Source organism: Phycomyces blakesleeanus (genome assembly GCF_001638985.1).
Source record: "Phycomyces blakesleeanus NRRL 1555(-) unplaced genomic scaffold PHYBLscaffold_3, whole genome shotgun sequence".
Lineage (NCBI taxonomy): Eukaryota > Fungi > Mucoromycota > Mucoromycetes > Mucorales > Phycomycetaceae > Phycomyces > Phycomyces blakesleeanus.
This window is the reverse complement of record NW_017265136.1, coordinates 1,800,818-1,817,636: the sequence shown is the minus strand read 5'-3', so window position 1 is coordinate 1,817,636 and position 16,819 is coordinate 1,800,818. Positions and strand designations below refer to the sequence as shown.

Here is a 16,819-nt window from a genome sequence, read left to right as displayed (position 1 = left end):
TAACTATGTATAATCATGCTTCCAAAAAAAAAAGGCGTATATGGGGAAACAGACATGATAGTATCTCAAGGCTTGTATTTTGTTGTTGTTGGAAACGACTATTCTTAAACCAATGGAGTGGACTACAGATTCACCGAATCTCCTGAGTGTGAGAGAACAATCAACTATGTATTGAATCCTTTAAACTATTGGGGGCGTGCATACATTTTTCTTTAGTTTATACAGAAACATACATATACATACATATTCATACATAGTAGACATTGTATATATGTATACGGCATTATGATTATGATTATGATTATTTTAATTTGTTTCTTTATTTTGCATATTATATAACTATAAGAGAATATATACATACAATATAGAGATAGTGAGACTGAGACTGAGAGTGAGAGTGAGAGTGAGACTGAAAGTGAAAATGATACAGGGGTGGGCAAAAATGTTTAAAGGAGAGACTAGGAATTGAGAGGGAGGGAGGGGGGCTTACAGCATGGCTTGAACTCAAAGCATTTTAGTACCCACTCAAGGTTACACGTCCTTTTTGAATATTGACTCGAGGCATTTATTTTAGTCTGACTAAACAAACGGTTACTCACAAGGGATTTATTATTTATCACTATCACTGTAATGCTATTAGTAAATCATACTATATTTAAAGATTTCCCCACACCAGCTTGTTTGGAATACGACCCAAGGTTGTTTTCTATTCTCTTTCTATTTCCTTTGCAGTCAATTAAAGAAGTTGTATTTTTTTTTGGTATAGAAAATATAAGCACAAATTTAGAATTTATATATATAGTGTATTTTTATATTCCAACCCCATAAATTGGTCAAACACATGTAGCTAGACTGTACTCAGGTTCACTCATCATATGAAACTGCCCGGGACATCTATATAAGTTTCCATTCTCAACTAGTCCTTCTGTTTCTCTATATTTTTTTTAGAAAGCATATATATATATCTGTATGTATTTAGAATGGAAACCAAAGATTCTACAGTCGATTAAAATACTGTTATTTATGGCATTTTCTGAAAAAATGGTCTGTATGCAAGTAGAAAATCAAGACATGCATGGGTATGTTGGATTGAATTGATATATTTAATAGATACAAACACACATGTTTCAAATTGTGTCATATTATAAAAACAAAACTCCAAGTTTCAAAAAAAAATTGTTTAAAATCATTATCGTTGGAGAATACTATTAGTATTACTGTGTTTAATACTGACAGTCTTTACTATACATCTATTAGCTTAAATAATGATTTTTTCTATTTGAACATGGATGTATACATTAAACTATTAAGCTATTAAACTATTAAACTTACTCCTAATGATGCTTGCAAATATTTGTCATTCAAGATCATCATTGTTCTAAAAACCAAGTCAAGTCCAAGATTAAATATTTCATCTCGGTTGCATGATTAATAAAATAAACTTACACAGCTGGTATAAAATCAAACAAACATATAAATTCCATTGTATCAGCCAAGCATATGTATATGTATATATATATATATATAAAAGAGAGACTTTAAACTACACTGAATATCTCTTCCCCTTGACAATACCTTCTTTTTTGTTGTGTTTACTTTTTTTTTATATCTCAATTACTATGACAAAAGACCAACCTATATCTTCTCCAAGTCAAAAGAAAGAGCCTTTAATTAAGATTCTCGGAGCAGGATATGGACGTACAGGAACACTCAGTTTATGTTTGGCACTCGATCAGCTAGGGTAAAAAAAATAGAAAGAGAGATGATCAGATATAATGATATTTAAACATGATTAAAAGCATAAATTGAACTCTTAGATACAATACTCACCACATGGCAAAGGTCATAACTGACCCTTCTCAAGATCCAGATCTATTCCGGGATGCATATTTGTTTCCAGAAGATCCTGTCGACTGGGACAATGTATTCAAAGGCTATGATGCTGCAGTTGACTGGCCGGCTGTTGCGTTCTTTGAGAAACTCCTAAAAGAATATCCTGATGCCAAGGTCATCTTGACCGAACGCGATCCCGATCAATGGTATACCTCTGCTTCAAAAACAATCCGTGAGTGGCCGGGTGTGGATGACACTTGGCCAGAACACATTCTCAGAGCAAGACGGATGGCAAAGACCATTGTGTGTGATGGTGAGCTGCGTGGGAAAGGATTCCAGGACAAGCAACGGATGATTGATCAGTTCACTCGACACAGCCAACGAGTCAAGGAAATTGTTCGTCCCGAAAATTTGCTGGTAATGCAGCTTGGTGAAGGGTGGTCACGGCTTTGTGCTTTTCTTGGAAAAGAGGTTCCTGATCTTCCATGGCCTCACGCCAACAAGGGAGATGATTTTGAAAAGCTAATTGTACTCAAGCGAGATCAATTCATAAAAAATATGGAACTGGCATCTAGAATTGAAGCTTTGGGTGTGGCAAAATAGTTTTTTTTTTTAGATTACACAGGTCAATAAATATAGGCGTCAAAAGAACCATAGTGATGTGCTTTTTTTTTATTATTATTATTATCATTTTGATTTAGGGGATTTTACTTCAGTGGATATCAAAGGGTGTTTGGATGAAAAATAAATAGGCAGGAGAAATCAATTGGACGTGTTGTGTCTAGGATTTAGTGTGTCAACTGTTGTCAATCTAATCGTAACAGAGCAAAATATACCATCGTCAGTGGCTGACCGATGTATTACATAACTAAGTTAGTAGAATAACGAGAAGTGCCTGATGCAGGTGTTTTGCAAGTCTTCGCGCCAAAGATAGAATAATGCAGGATATTGCAGGAAACTTATATACATAACCTATATATTTCTATTTAATGAAGCTTCTGAGCTGTAGAAACACATGTTACTTCTCAAGGTAATAGGCGCATATCTCTTGATGTACCTTTTAACCTGTAATTATTATTTAATATTTCGTATGAAGAGTCAATTCAAACATATCCTAACATTCACTAGTATACGATCTTTTAACAGTCAAACCCAAGCAAATTTTAGACTTACTGATAGTGAAAGCCTTGGGGTCAATGCGTACGTCTGCAATACACACACACACACACATTTACCAGACCCTCCTTAATCTACCATACTATGATTTTTATCATGTCTGGCTCTGTTTCTTTTCTTGTCTTTACAGTCACAGCTCCCTCCCCTTCAACCCCCCCTTACATAAGAGAGTGTAGGCAAACTATAATGTACAGCAGATGTTGTTGTGGTTATTTTCGTTGCTCTTCTCACCAAATTTTACACTATCTCTACTGTGATTGTATTCCTCTGTTTTTGTTTTTGTTTTCTTTTTTTTTACCTAGTACAACATCAGACCCCTTGCCTATTTGTTTCTTTGTGCTAAAAAGCCACGGATTCTGTTAATCCAAAAAGAACGCCATGTTATCTAGTCGAGTGAGTCTTTCGTCTTTAATAGACAAAAAATATATCATCATCTAATTGCAGTTTGGTATTACAACTCGTAAAAAAAACCCCCAATTTTTATCTTATAGAATTCAATATCTTCTAATCATTCTCAGACATGCCGTCAATCGTTAACGAGAGCTACGTTATATGAAGGCACTGCCACGGTAACTTGGATGCCTCGACTTTATTTATAGATATATATATATATACGCTATCAAGAAACTAATAATGAGCTTCTTATCTAGCCTTACATGAGCTCTACAATAATTTCTCCAGAAAATACATCCTCTACCCCCTCGTTTTCTCGATCACGTTCCAAAAGAAATTCACTATTATTTATCAACAGCGTAAATATTGCTCCCTCACGCTCGTCTTCCACTTCTTCTTCCGCCTCTTTTGGGCGTACTGCACCAGCTCATTTACCCAGTCCGTCTTCCAAACTCGCGCTTAGCATGAGAAAAAGATTGCAGAGGTCTACATCAGAAGGACCAGAAGTAGATCGCAATCCGGCTGAAATAATGCTTGGCAAGACCATGGGAAAGGAGTTTCTGACCGAGGTTCATAAAATTCAGCGTCTTTTGAAAGAATCTCAGGAAAATTCTGCTCTCCTCGAGACGGACAAGACAAATGGCCAACAAAAAATTGACCTTTTATCTCGACAACTTCGTCAAAAGTGTATAGCTGAAGGTTGTAGTCATCTTTTTTTTTAAAAAAAAAAAGAAAAGAAGAAGCATATTTGATTTTTTCTTCTTCTTTAAAGAAAAGGGTGCTTTTACTTATTACATATAACTATATTTGTATATATTAGAACGATTAAAAGAGGAGATTTGGGATCTTGAATTAGCAAAGCAAGAATTAACACAACAGATACAAGAATTGTCCCAAAGTCTGATACGATCGCGACTAGATCAAGCTCGTGTCAAACGACAAGAGGGTCTTATAAGCCAAGAATTAGAACTCCTCAAAGCTTCTCACGAGAGCTGGTCAAAATCCATCGAAAAGACACAGCACAACTATGAGCATGAACTAGCCTCTTTGCGCCAAACACTAGAAGGTGTCCGACAAGAGAGAGACAACCTTGCCCGAGAACTAGAGCAGTATAAAGCATCTATACCTACCAAACCCAGCCCCACAGTACCACAATCCATCTCACCAGAAACCTCCAGCACCTTATCACACACACCGGAGAAAGAAACCTTGGTGTCAACTACGACAAACAAACGGCAGAACAAGAAGAGAACAAATTCATTGCTCGAGGTCGAAACTCTGAGGGTTTCGCTAGCTCACTCCCATTCTGTCGTTCAAGCCCTTCATCAAAAATTAGAGAAGGAAAGGCTTGAGAGATCAGAGATCGATGCGCTCTTGCGGGAATCTCAAGAGACGATTGAGAACTTTTGCAAGCTACCTAGAACAACTAGATTAGAAAGCTGGACTGATTCGTCTGCAGACAGCACTGTCGAGGAACCTCTGAATGACACATACAACATTTCGTATTACAATGACGATAATAACCTAGACTCGTCTATTCCGCCACTTCTTATCCGCTCTCGATCCCTGGGTGATGAACTCTTTTTAGCAGATGCGATGTCTAGAAAACCTAGATGCCCTACTGTTTCTGAAACTGAGCATATCTACCAACCAGTAGAAGACGAAGAAGGAGAAGAAGAAACATACCGTGGCAGCGCAACCATAGAACGTATTGATTTTTTGGACACGAAAGATAAAGAAGATGTCAAATCCTGGACCCACTGCGAACTACCGGCAATATCCCATCCTCCATCCCAGGTGGTGTATCCTCGACCCTGGTTTGAGAACGAACAGTCTGTAAAAGAGGGATGTGGCTCAGTCATGGTGGATCCTGGAACTTTTATGTACGAATCGGACCAGTCATCCAAACAACACAGACACTCGGTCTCCAAGAATCGGTCTCAAAAGCATACGCCACACATAGGGTCAGAAGAACAAGAGGCTGTATCCACACAGAGTATTCCAACTGTTGCGCGGACAATGATTGGTGATTGGATGCTTAAATACACTCGTAAGCGTGTAGGGCAGGGAATCTCTGAAAAGAAGCATCGTCGTTTCTTTTGGATCCACCCCTATAGTATGACGCTCTATTGGTCAACCCAAGAACCAGGCACTCGAGGAGGTCCATCTGATGCCAAGAGTGGTAATGATTTTCTTCTATTGCTTATTTCTTAATGTTATTTTTTATTTTATTTTTTTTATGTATTATGGTTATTATTGACTTTCTAATATACACCTATCTACAGCACTTGTTGAGTCTTTCAAGGTGGATTCTAATCCTGTTGAAGCACAAACAAAAGAGCCACCAAGTCTAACCATCAACACCTTGACACGTAATCTCAAGATTCAGTGCTTAAGTCATGAGACTCATGCGGTCTGGATAAAGGTGAATAATCTTTCTGGCTTACTGTTTGCATATATACATACATGCATACGCTGACCAAGAATGCTAAAATAAATACCAAACCTGGCTTGGTTTGCATTTAATTTATCTCTTTAGTCTCTTTATTACTTGTTAAACAAGACCCGTAAAAATGTAGGTTTAAAGACTTGCTTGAACGCCATCAAATATCAAGCACGAATTATAAAGCACCCGTATTTCTGACACAAGTACCATAGATCCCGTCGTGTACCCCTTCTTATCTACTGCCCCCTACTTCAAAGGCATCCAACAACTCTTCTGACTACAATGCCAAGAGTCACCGAGAGAAGCAGAGACGTATATATACATTATCTCAATGCATCGAGGTTGAGGATATCCGCAAATCGATAGACTACAACTCGACCAGAGATACAACAGATACCACAGATTCGAGCTATCTTAACAGAGAGCTAAACGAACTGACTGCTGTATCTGATCCTATTCCGAGGAACCGCTCGAACGAAAAGAGTTTACGCTGTCGTCTATCTCGTCGATTCCAAGATATTGCACTCCCTAAACATTTTGAAAGGACACTTTAACTGAACACCCAAAAAAGCGCCCTTGCTCTATTCTAAACTGTAAGCTAGGTTTGAAAGAGTCTTCTTTCCAACTGCTGTTTTGTTATATTCTTTTTTCTTTTATTTTTTTTTATATTTTGCTTTTCTGTTTTCGTTTCTTTTCATAAACTCCCAATTGACCTTTCTTTCTTTCTTTCTTTCTTTTTGCCTTTCTCTCTAATTCCATACAAACGCATATAATTTTATTCATATACAATATACAGCATACAATATACATAAAGTCTAGAAACTCAATACCCCCAAATCACACACATTTATATATATATATATATATATATATATATAATATAAATAAATAATTAATTAAACAATTATTAATTATAATCATCATAAAAGTTCAATTTTATATACATTGCCCATCAAGCTGTTATTATCAAAAAAGAAAAGGTTATATTATTATATAGCAGATATTGGAATTTGTACACATTTACTTTCTGTGTGTATTTACCATTTTTTTTGTAACATTTGTGATTCGTACCAAATCCCTTGAAAAATCGGACTGGGTTTGCTTTGTTTACCCATCTCGTTGGATCTTCTTGACATTAGAAAACCACCAAACTCGATCCTTCCTTCCTTTATTTATTTATCTTTTATTTAACAGAACCTTACTGTAAAAGAAAGAAAGAATATAGACAGATAAAGAGAGAGAGAGAGTAGTTGGAATTATATAGTTACTTTGATTCCATAACAAATTCACCATGAGTAGTAAAGCTAATTCCATAATAAGTTCTTTTCAAGAGGTCTTGAGTAGAACTTCATCTAGATCAGAAGATCAAGGAAGTCGCAGTCAGGCCATTTCTCCCCGAGAAAAAAAGCTTTTAAGAAAACTTGATTGGCGTATTGTTCCTTGGATCTTTATCCTTTATTTTCTCAGTGTTGAAGACCGTGCAAATGTTGGTTATGCCATGACAATGAACAAACAAGCAGGCCATACAATGGCTCAGACAGTCGGTCTAGATTCCAGCCAGAACAATATTGGTCTGGGTCTCTTTTACGTAGCTTATATTGTAAGTCTTGGTAAAAATAAATAACTAAATAAATAAATAAAAACTCGAAATAAAAATTAAATATATGTAAAATAAAATAAATGAGGGGTGGGTGGATGGGTGTGTGTGTGTGTGTGTGTGTGTGTGTGTGAGGGGGGATGCTGTGGAGGGATTGGTAATGTTACTGTTGTTTTGTGGGGGATTATCTATCTTATAAATTTATACACACGTTAGATCTTTGAAGTACCTTCCAACCTTATTATGACACACGTGAATCCAGCCTTTTGGATTGCACGTATTATGATTACATGGAGTATTGTAACCGGATGTTTGGCAGCTATTACAAAGCCATGGCATTTCTACCTCCTGCGATTCTTGCTGGTAAAATAATAATAAAAAAGTTAATATTTTACCATTATTTTATTTTATCTATTTTTATTTGTAAATATTATTTGCTTTGGTAGGGTGTCTTTGAAGCTGGTTTCTGGCCAGGGATCAGTAAGTCAAAAGATACTCGCCTTAAATACCAACCCTAACTCACCTTTGTATTGTAGCATACTATACAACCCTCTGGTATCGTCCCAACGAAATATCTTCTCGTATTGGCGTTACATATCTGGCAGGACCAGCATCAGGTTAGAGGCCTTCTGAATTATTAATAATCTACCTCAATTCTTATTCATATTCCTGTAGGTGCATTTGGTGGATTAATCTCGGCTGCCATTCAATTGATTGACACCAAGGGTGGTCTTTACGGTTGGCAATGGTAACTATATTCTTCCATATACAATCGCCTTCTCTTTTCTTCTTTTGACTGGATATCTTCATTTGACTTAACAACTGGGTGGGTGTATTGCTGAATTTAGGTTGTTTGTAATATCTGGTATCTTGTCTGTGATATTTGGTGTGGCCACAATATGGTATCTGCCATCCAAACCAGAGGCCTCGACAAAGTTCTTGGATGAAGAAGAGCGTGCTCTCATACGTCGTAGATTAGGAATGGTCCCCCAGGGACTTCCTCAAGAGACCGAAACACGTCTTCCCGCAAAAGGAGATCTTCATCAAATATTTGTGCAACTGACGGATTACAAAGTGTGGCTTTTCTGTGTATTATACTTTACACCTGTCATGGCTGCCACATCCCTTGGATACTTTCTGCCAAGAATTGTACAGGAGATTGGAACTTACACATCAATTCAAGTCAGTTTGATGAGCATTCCACCTTATGTATTCGGCGGTATTATGGTTTATATTATCACTCGCCTAAGTGACCGTTACGAAGATCGTGGATGGTTTATTATCGGGACTTCTCTTGCTTCCTTTGTTGGATTCACAATCCTCAGTTTTGGTGGCCCAGTAGGTTTACGCTATTTCGGTTTGATGATTGTAGCCGGCGGTACTTACCCAACCGTACCATTGGTAAGCAGCACGAATTTATTTTTAATATATATATATATATACAAAACAACAACAATAGCAATACAAGTATTTCTTACCTTATTTATCTAGAGCATGGCATGGACAGCCAATTCGAAAGAAGGAGCAACGGCTGTTGCTACTGCTACCGGAATTGTTTCTTCTATTGCAAACTTTGGTGCTCTTGTTTGTACATTTGCTCTCTATTCGGGATGGCCCGCAGATGCTCCTCGATACGTTGGATCTAATATGATTAACGGAGGTGCCATGTTGGTAGCTGCCGTTTGTGCCCTTATCCTAAAGTTGAAATTCACTAGCTTGAACAAGGTGATCGATGCAGGTGGAAAGGTTGGCAGTGGTGGCAGAGACTTTAAATATCTCTTGTAAATCCAATATTATGATTATTGAATGGCACGATTGACTCGTATATTACTTATTTATTTATCTATATTATTATTATTATTATCTTCTTCTTTAATATTAATCTTTTTAAACATATTTTTTTTTATTAAAAACCAACATCTGTACCAATTGGCTAACTATTATATAGAAATATGTTATATAATGTATATATGAATGTATTATTATTATTATTATTATTATTTATTGAGTAAAAATGAATTTATTGACAAGCTCTGCTTTTATCGAATATAAGATTCATTTAAAGTAATATATGAGTATAAAGAATTTGACGCGACAAGTGTTGCAAAATATTTTGACCATCAACAAACTAATCGGTCTTCTTCACCAGCTTTCTGGTGTCGAGAAGGCGATTTTCTCTATATGCAGCATAGATACATGTTGCAGCACTAGGACCAACAATAGGACTTGTCAGCAGCAAAATTGCAGCTCCCGTATAACCATCATCCAACACACCCCAGAGAACACATCCCAGCAAAGTCGAGAAGAGGTCCATGAAGAATGTGTAAGAAGCCAAGAAACCACCAACTTGGAAGTAAGTCAAACCAGTGGGAAGGGTGACAGGAGCAGCGACAAGTTCCACAAGAGCATCCCAAACCTTAATACCAGACCAAGACAAATGAATATAAGTACCATAGTAAACAAGGATACAAAGGACACCGAGGAAGAGGTAAAGACGCTCAACTGCGTTCTTGCTATCTACAATTGCCATGCGTTCGGCTAAATCCTTGTCCTTCTCATTTGACGTGATAGGACTAATGATGTCGAAAAGGTACTCGAATGCGTGGCACATTGGTATTGTCCAGAGAGGACCAATCTGCCAGAGTGCAATGAATGTCTCCTCAAGGTGAGTTTCGGGTGTGACACCAGCAATCATATAAGCAGTAGGAGCGAAATATCCAATCAACACGGTGATCAGGATAGCATTGGCACGGTTGGGAGACACGATATAACCACTGACATTTTTGCCAGTTGGGGCTGGAGAGTAGTAGAGATACAGAGGTACGTAGACGGGGAAAATGGCAGAGACACCACACATGTTACCGATCATTGCCCACACAACAGTCCATGACAAAGGGGTAGATGCAATGTTGCGACGGGAGCCTTCGACATTCATTATAGCGAGAATAACACCACAGAAGCTCAACATGACTTGATCAACAGCACGGCCAATTGGGATACGGAATGAGAACTTGAAAAGACTGACATAGAGAGTGGCGAGCATGTCGAGATGCTTAAATCCAGTGTAAACACCACGAATGCCATTGTCGGCATCGTGATAGACCGCATCAATGCACATTTGAATGAGATCGACCATCCATTCTGCAAGAGTGTCCCAAATGTACTTGGTTGTAAAGAAGGCAAGCGGTGGGCCCAAGATTAAGGCTATCAAAAATTTACTCATGGTTGAGTAATATGATAAAGAAGAAAGAAGTCTTGAAATCTGATATTTCACGCTCTCTTTTTTTTTTGTAGTTGACCAGTTGTTGGCTTCCAAATAGATGAAGCTGAGTTATCCTGTATTCTTCTGAGAATGCTTGTATTGCCTTTGTGTATCTTTACTAATTGAGAGACGGAACGTACTTATTAAAAAGAAGAAGAGAAAGGGAAAGTGATATGGAATATTCTAAAAACCAATTCCTCGAGAAGTTTTGGTAAGTAGCCTTATACTTATAAAATGTGCATTTCTTCTACTTTTCTTTACAATAATTTTGTGACTTAGAAAACTAGGTTTTATGATCAATTTACTTGCATTTGAACCAGCCAGACTTCAGTCTTTCTTATCAAACGCCTTTTTAAAGATATAAATATATATTTAATATTTTCTTACTGAGAGGGCATGTCACACCTCAAATACAACTGCTTCTATATGACACGCCGGCGTCAAGTAATTCATAATACACCGCTGCAAAACCAAATACCTGTTAAACTTTAAAAATAATAATAATTAGAATTAGCTCCTACTTGGTGTATCCATACTGTCACACTACTCTTAATTTTCTTTTGGTTTTCGTCAAAGGATGAAGGAAACTCAATACTATGTCCCAGGGGCATAAAATAGTCAGCTAAAAGTTCAATTGCTTAAAACCCTGTAGATGCATTATTTAGAAGTAGAGTACCCATTAAATACGTAAAAAATTAGAAAGAGACAAAGATAAGCTTTTTATTGTATACTGGGGCGGTAGCTAAATTACACTTGATTTTTTTTGAAGTCATTTCAAATATGTTACATGATGAGTAAAAGGATGTTCTTGGTTCATCTTGTCCAACAATGCTCATATCAAAAGGGTATTTAAACCAAGGCTAAGAAGGCTGGATTTCATTGACCAAACAAACTGGTTTTAGATAGTGTCGTAAACATGTTACCATAATCTGGATCCTAATCTAGCCAATCCAATCCCTCTCTAAAACACTACACTTTTCCGGAAGTTTATAGTATCTGAGAACTTCTAGCAAATTCCCTTTAACATAGTATAAATACAACTTGCTTCATTAGAATAAAACAGTTCTTCTGAACTACCCTTGTGATGTCTTCCTACCTAAGGCAACTTCCAGTCTCAACATATCGCACTTATTTTAGAGCTTATCATATCAGAGATGGAAATACGTGAAAAGGGATAAGCAGGCAAACAGATGGTCACAAAATAAAGTTAATAAGGTTGAGCGATGTCTGATGTTCTCCTTGCAAAGACTCTATAGCACTACTCTAGAGACTTTTGCGGCTACCATATTGGTCAAGAAGGGATACTCTTCAATAACGAGGCTCCAGTGAGTGCGCAATACCCCATGTACAGTGGCCGATACCAGCACAGTTAACAGCTCAGGTGTATCCGATCGTAAAATAAGCGTTACCTTCATCAACTCCAACAAGAAAGGCATCATTAGATTCGTCTTTGTCGTCCAAGTCACCACACAGTGATATTGTGCCATCTATCGAACCGATAAAACCTAAATTGGGGTTCCCTTAATGAGTTCAAAAATTAGTATGGTAGAATTGATTGGAATAAATGTTTCAACATTGACAAGCAAATTAACTTTTTTAAAGATATATCTTTCTTTATTATTTTTATTATTATCTTTGAGTATTCAAGTTTCTAAACTATGAAGGATTTTCACTTCTGTATTCAACCATAAATATCATAACATCTGCAAGCGCTCTATCTATCGTATCAGCTTTTGTTTGGTCTAAACCAGGAATTGTCCTCAAAGTTCGAAGATCTTCAAACCCGTGATACATCGTTACAGAGCGAGTGGCAATGCTGTCAAATATATATATATATATGCTCAACAACGTGCCATTCATTTACTTGGTTTTCATTTGCATTAACACTACCTTGCCTGTCCAACTCTGCTCCTGAAATCTCTTATTGTTCAATGAAACTGAATCCTGCTCCACAGTAACCGCTTCAGCAAATACAAATGCCTGGACGGGATTTGGCGAGCCAAGAAGCTCGGGCAGGTGCAGCCTCGTATTAAATTATTTGATCCATTGACAATATACCACTTATCTTTTGTTATAAAAGACTGTATTTGCTACTCACTATTATAATCATTAGTTATACTGCCAGTCTCACCCAGAAGGTTGAAAATCATGAAAATGAGCATGACATCTTGTATTTTTGAAGCAGTAAAAGATTTCTTGACAGCTCATCTTTAGTGGTCCCCATTTTACTATTATTGAAGTGGACACGCTCGACATCATTTGTAAAAGTGAGTATGAGACAATCCAATTTTTTGATGCGTGCACGATTGAAGTAGATAGTCTCGAGCTGACTGTGTCGTGATTCAACATAGTTATTGGCTACGTATCTTTGATGTTGTTGGTTAACTTAAGAGCGTCTTCGTCTTCTCAACAATTCTTCATTTTTGGTCAACTTTCTCTCAAGGCATCTTTGAAATTGAGGTTGATTTTGAATTAACCGTTTGAAATCAGCAATGGCTTTCGGGAACATTTCTTTGTTGGAATCAATAAGGACTTGTCTCAAATAAGTATTCACTGTAGTATTATCGATCTAGAATTGCTCTGAAGTAATTGATGTGTTCGACTTAACATTTCTGTCAAGACTGTGTTGCCAAGCACGAAGAACGTGAAAATCACAATAATTATTTGCTGTTTGAGGCAATGATTCTTTGATTACATTGACCTCTGGAATGCTGCAATCAATTGTGATATGTATTGGGATAAAACTACTACTGCTGCAAAGTTGAAAAAGCCAATGGTTTATCTGAATGACTATTTGATTGTTGGCTACCATGTATGTGATAGGGAATCCTTTTACTGTTTGTGGATGGTGAGGGATTAAAGTATGCAACACTTTGTCGTTTCTGGGTGAAATTGAATAGGTGGCATCGAGGCAAAAAGACTGGGGACTTTTTATTATATTTTAGAGACGTTTGTAGATTCAGATTTGTAGAGTTACAATGCCATAGTTGAGTTATTTTTGTTACATTAAATCGTAGGACATTCATTTTAACTAAAAACATACAAGCTGTCATTATCGACTGTGACTTAATTTTCAGTAACATAAAAATATTGCTGTTGCTTGAAAGGCCAGCACTTTTCCCTTTTTTTTTCTTTAACAAAATTTTAAAATGTCTCGTCTTGATCCTATTATCGAACTCACAGATCGCTATATCAATTACTGTTCTCGGCGTATTGCTGAAGAACAAGAGGAACATCCAGACGATTACGAAGATCGAGAGCCCACAGCCGAAGAAATCCAACAAGCACTTGCTCAATATGCCCAAGACTATGAGCAAGAAGAGAAGCGTGTAGCTGTCTCTTTGCATTATCAAGGTTGCTTAGACCCGAGCACCTTTTCTGACGAAGACTCTAAACTTCTATTTAGATTTACACCATCTGAGGTATAATTTAATAACTGCTTTCAAGAAAGAAAAGGTATTGATATGATATACCTATAAAACCAGATACGCTTCTTGGCCACTCCTTAAAATGGGAGACATCGTATACTTTAGAGAAGGCACTCCGAGTGAATTTTCTCTGCCAATAATACAGGCTCTGATGATTTTGCTTCGCGGAATGGTTTTCCCTGCTCGATCAGCAGATTTGTCTCTGCTCTTTGGAAAGGCAAAGTCTACTCTCAGTGACATATTCCACGAAATGATAGAGAAGATTTACTTTAAGTTCTACTCAGCTTTGAGGTTCGACTACTGTCAATTCCGTGAATCGAACCTGATTCGCTTCAGCCGAGCCATCAGAGAAAGATGTAAATCAAACTTGCAAAATGCAATATCAATTTAATAGTACTTACACTCTATATATTATTCGGATAAAAAGCACCAGCAATGAACTGTGTTGGGTTCATTGATGGAACATTCAACAAGATGGCTAGGTCTATTGTTGACCAAGATGGGGTATATAATGGCCATTCCGTAAGTGAAAGATTGCGCGTACAGATCTGACGTATGGCTTATTTACTCAATCCCTATACTTTGTGTAGAGAGGACATGGTTTGAAGTACCAAGCAGTGGTAACACCTGATGGTATTACTTCATCCATCATGGGGCCAGACAGTGGTAGAAACCATGATGTGCGCCTGTACCATGAAGGTCAATTGGATGGCATGATGGGCGAAGCATTTGACTTTTCAAGTATAAATGGCCCATGCTATTACTTGTATGGTGATTCGGCATATACCGAATCAGACCATATGATGATCCCTTACAAAAGACGTAAGTATTGTACAATTATCCGTCCCGACAGCAAAGTCTTATGGTGTGTATATTTTCTGTTTTTAGAAACGGCTGATGAGCAAGAAATCGCCATCAACAAAAGTATGTCTGATGTACGGATTTCTGTAGAGCATGAGTTTGCTCATGTTGGAAATTTGTGGGGTTTCTTAAAGTACTCACAGGTTCAAACAGATAGTCAATCTTATGGGGGGGGGGGGGGATATATTATATTGTCGGAACGTTCTTTAAGAACCTCCATGTCTGTTATAATAGAGGAAGCCAGACAAGCAGAAAATATGGTGTTGTTCCTCCTACACCAGAGCTGTATATTTATGGATTATTAGAACAATAACATATCTATACTAAAACTTGTTACAGAAACCTATCTGTAGCGTGAAGTTTGATGACTATTGTGACATGCTTTGTGTATCTGTATTTATCTAAAGATATCAGATAATGTCGTTAAATCTAATCTCACCAGAAAAATGGAGACATTTATAAGTTTCTATATTTGTCAGCCAGGATCTGAGACAGGCCTAAAATTTCATTTTTTCAGAACCAGGATTTTCTCAAACTTTGGGAAATTTATCCAACTTTCAATTATCCTTACTTGTTTTTGGGAGCAATGGATTAGACCTTTTAACGACACGATCTACTATAATATTTTTCTTTAAGTTTATGTTCTTCAGTCTTTTAATCAATTCAATTTAATGGGATACTTTCTGAGCTTGGTATCTGTAGCTATTTATTACTTTATTACTATTATTAACCATTTTGGAAATTTGTTATCTACTGAGAGAAAAAAAAAGCTTGCTTTAAGTAATGTCCATTCAAAATGGTTGATTAGAGAGTTGCTTATCTTTGTCTTTACTAGACTACCAACCAATTCAAGGTCAATTTAAGTATTAATACATTTTTACTTATATAAAAAAAATCTGGGATTGATGTAAACCAGAAATATAGTTTTGTCCTGCTCTTTAAAAGAGTACGGTTAGCAATTTAGACAGCAAGAAATACGTGGATTTTGTCGCAGGAATATGTACTGTAAATAGGTCTCGGAAAGATATACTAGAAATATATAAGTAAAAATTCTATACAATATACTTTAATCATTTACAGCTTTTCATATCATATACTGGATTTAAAGTGAGCTTTCCATTGTTTCGGTTTTCCACCGTGTTACATGGATATTTGAACGTTCGATTACTGCAGCTATTGGTACCATTAAAGCTCGATATTATAATAATGAAGAGAGAAGAGAAATCTTAATTTTTATTATGTTGCCTCAAAGTAATAAACAATATTTTTTTTAAAAAAAAATATTATGGCTCAAAAAGAAACACACTTGGGATAGGATAGTTGATATTTGGTAGCTTTATTATTTATTAATGTAACTATATCAGAAAATAGTGATACTTTGCATGTAACGGGCTAAAGAGCTCAAAAAAAATAGCACTGTATTATAACCACCCCTACATTGAACCTTGTAACGAGATTCTCTTTTACAAACAAGCAAAAGTGAAAAAAAGTGTTTCTTCTTATCCGAATAAAATATGGATAAACTTATGTACTCCAAGGTGTAACCAATTAACTGTATCCCCATAACCATTCATTCCAACTGGATAACAATGTACTGCAGAAATTATGGTTTATACAATGAGCAAAATAGGGTTAGTTTGATAATGTGTTCAAATTACTGGCGGATCTTCACCAAACTCTATTTATTAGACGTTTCACCGAGATCTTGGATCTAAATAAAAAATATATATTACCGTACAAGAATAAGGCAGTCTAGAATATACACTTGAGACTTGGGTCCAAGTAATTAAGAAATGTAATGGTATATTAAGCGTAGGATTGCT

General features: G+C 36.7%; 7 protein-coding genes across 7 annotated transcripts; 5 read left to right on the top strand and 2 right to left on the bottom strand.

Moving 5' to 3' along the window:
- Positions 1-1,619: 1,619 nt before the first annotated feature.
- On the top strand, positions 1,620-2,436 carry PHYBLDRAFT_140752 (hypothetical protein; the record flags this gene model as incomplete). The annotated part of the gene is made up of 2 exons (XM_018430455.1): positions 1,620-1,741; positions 1,818-2,436. The coding sequence occupies 2 exons, from the start codon at positions 1,620-1,622 to the stop codon at positions 2,434-2,436; spliced, it is 741 nt and encodes a 246-aa protein (XP_018296735.1).
- A 1,229-nt stretch (positions 2,437-3,665) lies between these two features.
- PHYBLDRAFT_163786 (hypothetical protein) lies at positions 3,666-6,402 on the top strand (the record flags this gene model as incomplete). The annotated part of the gene is made up of 5 exons (XM_018434871.1): positions 3,666-4,101; positions 4,223-5,584; positions 5,688-5,827; positions 5,942-5,977; positions 6,061-6,402. 5 exons carry the CDS (start codon positions 3,666-3,668, stop codon positions 6,400-6,402), a joined length of 2,316 nt encoding a protein of 771 aa, XP_018296734.1.
- A 737-nt stretch (positions 6,403-7,139) lies between these two features.
- PHYBLDRAFT_130834 (hypothetical protein) lies at positions 7,140-9,473 on the top strand (the record flags this gene model as incomplete). Its single annotated transcript, XM_018429388.1, has 7 exons — positions 7,140-7,448; positions 7,662-7,808; positions 7,892-7,925; positions 7,982-8,062; positions 8,121-8,193; positions 8,294-8,846; positions 8,937-9,473. 7 exons carry the CDS (start codon positions 7,140-7,142, stop codon positions 9,228-9,230), a joined length of 1,491 nt encoding a protein of 496 aa, XP_018296733.1. The 3' UTR covers positions 9,231-9,473.
- Positions 9,474-9,573: 100 nt separating this feature from the next.
- On the bottom strand, positions 9,574-10,668 carry PHYBLDRAFT_140749 (hypothetical protein; the record flags this gene model as incomplete). The annotated part of the gene is made up of 1 exon (XM_018430454.1): positions 9,574-10,668. One exon carries the CDS (start codon positions 10,666-10,668, stop codon positions 9,574-9,576), a length of 1,095 nt encoding a protein of 364 aa, XP_018296732.1.
- A 1,416-nt stretch (positions 10,669-12,084) lies between these two features.
- PHYBLDRAFT_140748 (hypothetical protein) lies at positions 12,085-13,216 on the bottom strand (the record flags this gene model as incomplete). The annotated part of the gene is made up of 6 exons (XM_018430453.1): positions 12,085-12,227; positions 12,381-12,523; positions 12,572-12,730; positions 12,802-12,874; positions 12,937-13,073; positions 13,140-13,216. 6 exons carry the CDS (start codon positions 13,214-13,216, stop codon positions 12,085-12,087), a joined length of 732 nt encoding a protein of 243 aa, XP_018296731.1.
- A 219-nt stretch (positions 13,217-13,435) lies between these two features.
- On the top strand, positions 13,436-14,135 carry PHYBLDRAFT_62555 (hypothetical protein; the record flags this gene model as incomplete). Its single annotated transcript, XM_018440983.1, has 3 exons — positions 13,436-13,483; positions 13,531-13,660; positions 13,891-14,135. 3 exons carry the CDS (start codon positions 13,436-13,438, stop codon positions 14,133-14,135), a joined length of 423 nt encoding a protein of 140 aa, XP_018296730.1.
- Positions 14,136-14,217: 82 nt separating this feature from the next.
- PHYBLDRAFT_163782 (hypothetical protein) lies at positions 14,218-15,631 on the top strand (the record flags this gene model as incomplete). Its single annotated transcript, XM_018434870.1, has 5 exons — positions 14,218-14,491; positions 14,563-14,657; positions 14,726-14,957; positions 15,024-15,139; positions 15,404-15,631. 5 exons carry the CDS (start codon positions 14,218-14,220, stop codon positions 15,629-15,631), a joined length of 945 nt encoding a protein of 314 aa, XP_018296729.1.
- Positions 15,632-16,819: the final 1,188 nt, after the last annotated feature.